At 38.1% G+C, this 9818-nt stretch overlaps 1 protein-coding gene across 1 annotated transcript in view; it reads right to left on the bottom strand.

Annotated features, from left to right (window-relative positions):
- The window catches only part of LOC139938473 (uncharacterized), a 61512-nt gene extending 52566 nt beyond the window's left edge, over nucleotides 1–8946 (bottom strand). Inside the window, exon 1 of the mRNA XM_071934025.1 lies at nucleotides 8814–8946. Coding sequence (XP_071790126.1) covers nucleotides 8814–8880 — 67 coding nt within the window. The 5' untranslated portion in view covers nucleotides 8881–8946. The remainder of the gene's footprint in view (nucleotides 1–8813) is intronic.
- Nucleotides 8947–9818: the final 872 nt, after the last annotated feature.

The following is a 9818-nucleotide window of genomic DNA, read 5'->3' on the forward strand; positions in this document are numbered from 1 at the left end:
ACGCAGAAATGTGGTGCTCGCCCAGTATGTGGAGAATGGTGATCGTAAGCACAGAATTCAGCGATAAGCAGAGCCATGAAACTAGGCCCTGATCGAGAAAAAAAGTTAAGCAATATTTACTGCTTCAAAAGCAGCTATTTGAAAACAGGCCCAGGACCCCATTTCATGGCACTGCTTACCACATAATTCTGCGCTTACAGCACCTTGTAAAGCGCATGGTTATATTGGCTGTAGTAAGCAAAGAACCAGGCATTATATTCTAGGCACCAAACTGAATGCAATCAAAATGCAACACAGCTACATGTAAATGCAGCAAAATGCAACAGAAGATTTTCTTGCATTGTGAAGTGAACTGGTTCACGCCACCAGCCTTGGTACTAGGCCCATTTACCTTGAGCAGAATGCACTGAAGTTTGCCAGGGACTCTGATTGCGCAAAGCATAGACATGTCAAGGCCATGTATAACCCTGCTAAATGCAGCACAGTGCAACAGAGTGTGGGATTTAAATTGACTGCTAATTGCAACAAATTACTCAAACTTTTTATTATTTGTCCATTTTGTTGACCAGTACGTATTTGACAACAATAGAAAAATCTTCCTTTTAAAACAAAAACCTGGTTACAGATAAAATGCCACGTAAAAAGGACACTCTACTTCTGATTTACGAATAAAAGTGCCAGAAAAATAATCAATTCTGCTAAGAACTTGTACAGTTCATAAAATTTGACCCAGCAGCACTCAATTTAACACAGCTGCTTTTAAGCAAAAGCTAAACAGGATACCAGTCGCAGATTGAACACATGACATGATACCTTGGCTGGTAAACTTAATCTGGTACAGCATAATTTTGTTGTGCTTAGTTCCTTGTGCTTTTAAAAGCAGCCCTTCAAAATTGGGCCCATAATTATTAGCAAGAAAAAACCTACACCTTACCATAACCCTAACCCTAACCCTTACCCTAATCCCCCAACCCTAACCCTAACCAAGTTTTAAATAGCTAAGGGAGGGCGCTGTACGATCAACATATAGATTGCGCATCTTGCAAAGTGATGATTCACATAGACATGTACATGTACTGTCTTAGGTATATTTAGAGAATTGATTGACAGACTGACAGAATGACTGACATGGGAGCCCATAAGCACCATGTGTATTGTACATTATCCGAGCAGAGTCGCGATGAATGACTGTCATGTGACGCTCCACTGAATACAATAAATATAACTGAATCAACAGACAATCGAGCATAAAATCATATTTCTTCAACACAATGTGCACTTATGAATCAACACAATGCAAACAATAAATAGTTGACAGGCTAGACCTTCAGGCCTCTTCGTATAATACAATAACAGCGTTGTCTTGGTTATGAGGGTCCCATTCTGGAGCGGAAAAGTTTCAGAGCACTGGACACTATTGGTAATTAATCAAAATAATTGTTAGAATAAAAACTTACTTGGTAACAAGCACAAAGAGCTGTTGATAGTTTAAAACATTGTGAGAAACGGCTCCCTCTGAAGTAACGTACGTAGTTTTCAAAAAAGAAGTAATTTTCACACGAGTTTGATTTCGAGACCTCAGAATTAGATTTTGAGATCCCGAAATCAAGCATCTGAAAGCACAAAACTTTGTATGACAAGAGTGTTTTTTTCTTCCATTATTATCTCACAACTTCAACAAGCAATTGAGTTCAAATTTTCACAGGTTTGTTATTTTGTGCACATGTTGAGATACACCAAGTGAGAAGACCAAACCTGTGAAAATTTGAGCTCAACTGGTCGCTGAAGTTGCTAGATAATAATGAAAGAAAAAACACCCTTGATACACAAAGTTGTGTGCTTTCAGATGCTTGATTTCGAGACTTCAAAATCTAATTCTGAGGTATCAAAATCAAATTTATGGAAAATTACCTCTCGAAAACTACGTTACTTTAGAGGGAGACGTTTCTCACATACTATTAACAGCTCTCCATTACTTGTTACCAAGTAAGGTTTAATGCTAACAATTATTTTGAGTAATAACCAACAGTGTCCAGTGCCTTTAAAGGTCTGCAGAAATGTTTAGAAAACATTAAACTTAAATGTTGAGAGCTCAAGTATTTTTAACGAAAATGAATTTATGAGGAAAAATCTAATGTCAAAAACCTATCCCTCAAAAAATGTATGCTGCCATGGAATGTTACCCCCCCCCCCACCCCCCTGCAACTCCTGACCCACCCACACCTACAAAACATGTTATCAGGTTTGGCCCCAAACACCCAGACCGACGCCCCCTTGCTGGAAACTTACAAAACCGTTATTCACTGTATGCCGCAACATGTACGATGTCAATTCCTGAATACCTGAACTTTAGCCACATTATAAAAGGCGTGCATGCATAATTCATCCAAGGCTACTTGTGGTGTGGGCGCAGGAAATATGACCTTTATCTGGGTCCGATAAAAAAAGGGGGAACTGGAAGCTAAAAACCCACAAACAAAAGGGCAAACAAACAAACAAGGGGAAATAACTTGGGTTCACTGGTTTTACAACTTCAACACTATAAACCCTGAAATGAAATATGTTATTATACAAGAAGACCAACACTGGACATCATAAAAAGGGGCTAAACTGGAAGCTAATAACCCACAAACAAAAGGGCAAACAAACAAACAAGGGGAAAACATCTTGGGTTCACTGGTTTTACAACTTCAAAATTGTAAACCCCAAATGAAATATAATCAATTTTGTACAAGTAGAACAACACTGGACATTATACGCTTGCAAATATTTTAAGTTTCCAGTTTCACCTGTAACTTACCTCCTCAAAATATAGCTCCTGGGAACTTTCAGGGAAAACAAAAAAACAGTTCCTGGACTGACAGAGCCTGGTAGAGGCCAGGAACTTCCAAAGGAAATAGGAAACAGTGACTCTACTGCCCTTGAATTCACATGCACCGCAATAAATTTTCTAACTGATGATTTGAAATTCTACCTAAACTAAGGTGCCCTTTTTTTACAAATTTACTAGACTGCGTTCTTTCTTCAGTGGTCCAATGAACAGTTACGTGTACATGTAATAAACCAGAGGACAAGTCAAAATTCAGTGTTGAAAAGCCTCCATATTTCAAAGTGAAATATGGGCCAGTGAAAAACGTTATGGGGGCTAGTCAAATCGTAGTGGTCCTTTCTCTATGGTAAGAAGCTAAACTGGTTCTGCTACTCAGTCACTAAAAAGAGTAAAGGGCAAACCATACTTATTTAGCCCAATTCCAGAGCTGCTTTTTTAAAAAGCAAAACCAATTTAGCCAAGCACAGAACATTTCTGCTTCCTAGAATGAGTTATCCAGCCCAAATGTACCATCTGTGACTGTTTTTTCTGATGGATCTTTGCTTAGCAGATAGTTGTTTATATGCGGAGAATTCTGTTTTAGAACTAGCTTTAAATTCTGGCCCTCATCCCTACCAGTACCATGATGAAAACATGAATGTAACACATCATGCATTGTCCTTTGAATCCTGGATCCAACTTCATAGAATCCTAGAGCTGCTTCAGAACAAAAAGTAGCTTAGAACAAAACAATATCGCTTTACCAGACTAAAAAGGTTACCAGCCAAATGCCACTCCACACGTACTATTTGTGACTGGTTTCCTGCACATTTTTGCTTGACAGAAAACAATTCAGCCCAATTTCCTGCGAGAGCAAATCTATGAATTTGGACCCCAGAAGAATGAGCAAGCTTTCCAACAATGTATGCATTGAAGCGCCAGTCCTCATGTACTTTTAGGCCTAACAGAGGCCGATGCGTCTTCTAGTTGTACCGTAACATGTACAGTATTGCACACATCCCCCAGATGTAATGGTTGCAAGAGATGACCTACTCCTACTCAAACCAAAAAGTCAAAGTGAAGGTCGAATTCTGAATAAGCTTGGGCGATATCGATTTATTTTATTCACGATATATCGCCGACAATATATCGCGATATTCGATATAATCGCGATTAATTAAATTTGACATCATCAGTCTTCAAACTCCAAGTGAAAGTTGTAGAAGAGACAGTCATAGCTTAAGAGAGGTGTTCTAATGACCTATTCTTCTGGTTTTACTCCAATCCTATGGGGTGCAAGATGTCTCAGCTAGCAAATACATCGCGATATTTAATCGATATCGCGATATATCGCGATTATCGGGATTATCGGGATATATCGCGATATATCGATATTTCGATTAAAACCAAATCCATCCGATATCAAAATCGTTTCAAATTAATATCGCGATATTCGATAATATCGTGATATCGCCCAAGCTTAATTCTGAATTGATATATTCCAGTGTTTCCAAAATAAATATACACTTTCTAAAATAAAAGTGAAAATTCTGTTTTGTATTTCCTTTTTTTATGACCTTTCTACTGAAATAGTTAAGATGTACACCTCAAATCAATAATAACACCCATACTAGGAAAGTATCTGTACAAATTATTGTACTGATTGTCCAGAAGTGAACATGTCTCTATAAAGTGTAACAACAAGTTTGTTTCAAACAGTTCTACTGCCTCGATCATTTTACATCATTTTACGAATCACCGGATCCACGGCTTCAAATTACAGCATCCCTAAAAACATTGGGTACCATCCACTAAATAAGTAACTCATTTACTGGTTGTACAATCGTGGAGGCCTGTATACACAGGTGACACTGCGAAGTCCTTCTTTCGGTTTCCCTACCATTTCCTGAACTTCCCTTCCTGAACTCTTTCTGTGAAGATGAGATAAAGATAAACCCCCAGGAAGGTAGTTTGCAAACTAAACACCAAAGAAAGAAAGTTGTCTACACGGTAGCTCAAATTGCAATAAAACAGATATAAATGTATGAACAATGGTAAAGGAACTTCCCAGTCTATTTAGACAAGGTGCGAGGCGAGTCTCATGTAGCGAACACAAAAAAAACTCAAACATTACATTAGACTATAAAATTAGCATTCTACGAAATCAAATCTTGAAAAACAATTTCAAGATCAAAACTTGGGAAGGGGATTTACATTTTTTCATTTGTGAATCACCCCAATTTTGTTCAAACTTTGCATTAAGGTTTAGGCCTAATGGTAACGTCAACGTCAGTTGGGCAAAATGTTTTTAAATATTTACAAGTAACTGGAAACAGGGGTCTTACTCTCTTCTTGCCAGTTGAAACACCCGAGGACAAGTCAAAATTCACTCCACGTGGTCCGGCTGGCTAGTTCAGTGTTGAAAAGCATCCCTAATTGAGTATGAAATATGGACACGTTCAAAAGCTGACGGAATCGTTCTAATGAAAAGCTAACTGGTCCTACTGGCTAGTCACTGAAACAGTTGTGGACAAACCCTGATTGTATTTATAACATCCACCCTGTTAGTGGTAAATTTGTATCCCCGACTCATTGGTAAGCCTACATTTAAAGTTCAAAAGTGGGTTTTAAATTGTGGTTTCATGTGTACGAATTCAATTCAACTCAATACAACATCTATTTCCATACTTTCTACTTCCATGAGTAAATCAAACTAGACTTAGATTGCATTTGTGCACAAATACACAGCTGTTATCAAATTAAGGCAGTCATACAGACCAGCATTCATAATCATAGCCTATTACCCAAAATGTTACTCATACCCATGGTCCATTTTTTTTTACAATAATTATGTGCCACTAAATCTTCCTTTAGGTGGTGAAGGGAAACTAAATGTTGGAATATGAGACCAACCTAAAAATACACAAAATGACCCTGTGACCCAGGGCCTACCAAAGGCTGTTTCTCCCCCACCCAGTCCAATCAGGGTCAACAGGAGGGTATTGCAGCCAGCCCTGCACTGGCTGGCTGGTCACACACACTACTAAAGACTCCCATAGCATTGGTCCCACAGCCAATATGTACACTCAGTGGGGGTACAAGAAGTGCTACACATGGGAGAAGAAAAGAAAAAGATAACGGCTTTGAACAAGGACAACATTTGCATATTATCCCTGCCATTCAGGCCAAGGTCGAGTTAGGAGGTGAGAGTGTGGGATGCAATAGTTAAATACAGTTATTGTAGTGGCATTGTGTCATTCTATTTTGGAAAGGAATGGATGGCCGACTCTACACACTACGGAGCCCCTAAACCAGGAAGGAAGGACATGCGCCCCTTGACCATACAGGCGCTCTTTCTTTTCTTTTCTTTTTTTGAAGAGGGCAGGGAGAAAGTATCCAAGCAATCATAACACACGATGAATATTTCTAAAGGTTATTACTCATCTCCACTTGAGAGAATTGTTAGTGTTATTATAAAAATTGCTAGTCACGTTTTTGGGGGGTAGGATTATATTTTGCGGCACAAACTATGAACTGGCATCCTTATACAAAGGTTTCAACTTAAGGTGGCCTTTTTGGGTGTGCCGCAGTGTTTGAGAGGATTAATTTACCGTAGTTTACTGCATTAAGTTTTATAATTCTAAAACTATTAACTTTAATTTTAAAATCTAAAATTGTTGTGTACTACTGATAAATTAACACTTTTTGAGTGCAATAATTTATGAAAATTAAAAAATAATTAAAAATCCACACTCCCCTTCCCAAGTCCTATAGGAAACAAATCTACGGAAAAACGACTCAAGTGTGATTCAAACCCACAATTCCAGTCACTCTGGAGCAGTAAGTTTTACCACTAGACCACTAACTTACTATGCTAGACCACTAAGACTATTGTACACAGTATTAACACAGGCCAATACATAACATTGTGGGACTACACGTATACATAATAAACTGTAGTGCAAATCAAACATCAGCACTGTACGGACATGAACTTGAAGCAAGAAGAATAGTTCTTTTAATGTTATGTAACCTGTTATGCCACGTATGATTTTTTTTAAACTTTTGCTTTAACAAAGCCTATATGCAAACAACGTCCATCAATACAAATGATATTGATACCAACTTGAACTAAGTCAAATGTATTGCAAAAGAGTTATTTTTAAGAGGATCTCATGTTTATTTATTTGTTTACAATAAGAAAATACACATTTTTACAGAGCACTAAAATCAGACTCAAAACAATTTATTAATTTCAAACATGTTTCACCATAATGTCTAGCACATTGTAGACCTACCAGTACCATGTACTGTACAAATGTACAACAATACATAATATATAGAGGGAATATGAAGTTTTACAAAAACACACAAAAACATGTTGAAGAACTTTCACTACAACGAGGTAATGGTTGGTCACTGATTTGTTGTTCTAACCTTATTTCCCTTTCTGTTAGCATCAGGTCAAAGTGTAACCTGGTTGCAATCGCACAATTTGTTCCTACTAAGAATTACAGAGCTATGCAGAAGGGGAAAAAAAAATTCTACAAACTAACCACATGTAAGTGTCTGGGCTAGGATGACACTTGATGAATGTACAAATTATTGAAATGCGCCTTGCTGGATTGGGCTGCCCCCTTGTACTAGACCCAGAACCTCCCAGATGTTACAATTCAGAGCGTAGGTTTACAGACTGTGCATCACAAGAAATACAAAACTACAGGTTTGGACACAACGATGAAGACTACATGTATTTCGTTATCCCTTTGGCGACTCATTGGATGACATTGGCTGTACTTCTTTCAAGATATTTTGAAGGCTCTAGGAGGTTTGAGAACATCACGAAATCAGGAAAAAAAAATCAGAAATCAAACACCTGACGAGTGTACAAAGTTCAGTACTGACTTTGTTCAGACTGTAAACTTACATTAATTTCTGTTAAAACAAGGAACCTCGCTTGTACATAATGTATGACGGTTAAACAGAGGAAGCTTCATCCATAGTGAATGCATAGTTACATTAGGTGTCATTTTGTGGTTCACATACAATTCACTTTTTCATAGCCGACCCTGTGAAAGTTTCATGAGACGACGATCGATGGTCAAGTATGTTATGAAGAAAGCAACATTATTGTACAATTGAACGCATACCGAGTATCTAAGTACATGTAGATACTCGGCTCCTAGAACTCTGAGGTTCATTCCGCTATCGTCTCCAGCTGCGGAGACGGAGATGATAGAACCTCAGTCATACTATCAGGCTTACAAATATTAATTGTGGCAATCAAAATAAGCAACGGTTCCTCAAGTGCTATTTCTTTGACTATTGCATTACAGTATCAGACAAAACATTGAAAATACACAGAACCCATCCTTCACTTTTGCACTGGTTATAATAAACCCCATAAAAACTATGCTGACTTGGTTAGGTTCATACACCAGGCTGAATTATAAAATAATTAATATGTGTACAAAATACAATACCTAAACATGTGCTGGATTACACCATGTATTGTTATTCTTTACAGATAATTTTCTCTGAGAATCCTGAGCTTTCAGACCAAACGAAACCATACTGAACCAATTAACTTTTTGATTTTTTAGACAATTAATAACAATCCTGTCACTGTCAGTGCAAGTGCAAAGCATGCAGTGTCCTTTTCTCCATAAACCAAAGTTCAACACTTAACAAATAACAGACAAACTGACAACGACATCAATAATAATATTTAACAAACGATTTTATACGGGACAAAAAGGACACAAAGGGATTAGAGATGACTTTGTTCAGCGAATTTGATACTTTCTCATGATGGGGTATGACGTAGCGACAATCCCCCGGGTCGAAACGGCCTTTCCCCCCGGCCCACACTGCGTTACACACGGACGACGGCCGGGGAGAAACACACACTAGTTAACGGAGTGACAGGGGTCACCGCTGAACATCTGTTTTGTCCCCCACCAAAAGTACCCCCAGATTCTTAAACCGTAAAGGAAATTCTCACCTTTTGGGTCTCCCATGTCTGCTTGATTGTCCTCTTCGATTGGGAATACTAACTCGTCTTGTTCCATCCTTAATTTATGGGGGAAAACCAGGGATTTTGTGGCCCGTCCATTTGTAACTTCACCTCCCTCCACAGCCGGTTGCGTTGTATGTTGTTTATATCCGAGTTTAGTACACTTCTCATGACACTGGTACCCGTCGTCATATTTCTACGTTTAAGCAATAGACATCTCGAGAGTAACCAATGGGAAAAGCCCTCGCATTGCCCGTGTACAAACTGAGTGGTACGGAATCAATAGGCGGCCTGCAACAACTACGCACGGGACGTCCTCCCAACTTTACTGTGCCGGCCGTGTACACTTTCCATGTGAACTTTTTTTTTCTTCAAATAAAGTTCTCAAATTTTCTATATTGACCTTAAAAACGGTGAACTTTTATTAATTTGTTCTGGTCGAATAAAACGCAGTATTTCATGTTTGAATGGAATTCAGGGAAGCCACTTTATTGGTGATTTAAAGTTGTGTGTTATACCATGGAGCAATAAACTAGTTTATTGCTCCATGGTTATACGCAAGGTAAACTTACAAGGTTTGAGGTTTTCTTTTTCGGCCCAACTTTTTACGTTTTACTATTTCTACCTCCATATGGTTTTACATAAGTTACATTTTTGACGATAGAATGGGTAGAGGATGAAACCTCATTTTATGGTGAAACTAAATAAATTAATTGGCATGTAGCTTTAAAATTTGCAACATTAATGTAACTTTCTTTTACTGTTTGTACACTAAGTTTTATGGATTTTTTTAATTTTTTTAAATAATATTAATGTAGAACATAGGAATTTGACCCCCTCCCCACCCACAGCTCGAGCATTTACAAGGGCGCCCCCATTTCAATTTCAGGTGGTGAGGGGTAATGATTCTATTGTTTGTGGTGTGGTTCGTATGGACACTTATGTGAAATACATTAGTGCCACTTTATTGGTGATTTAAAGTTGTGTGTAATG

The sequence above is a fragment of the Asterias amurensis genome, chromosome 6 (genome assembly GCF_032118995.1).
Source record: "Asterias amurensis chromosome 6, ASM3211899v1".
Taxonomy (NCBI): Eukaryota; Metazoa; Echinodermata; class Asteroidea; order Forcipulatida; family Asteriidae; genus Asterias; species Asterias amurensis.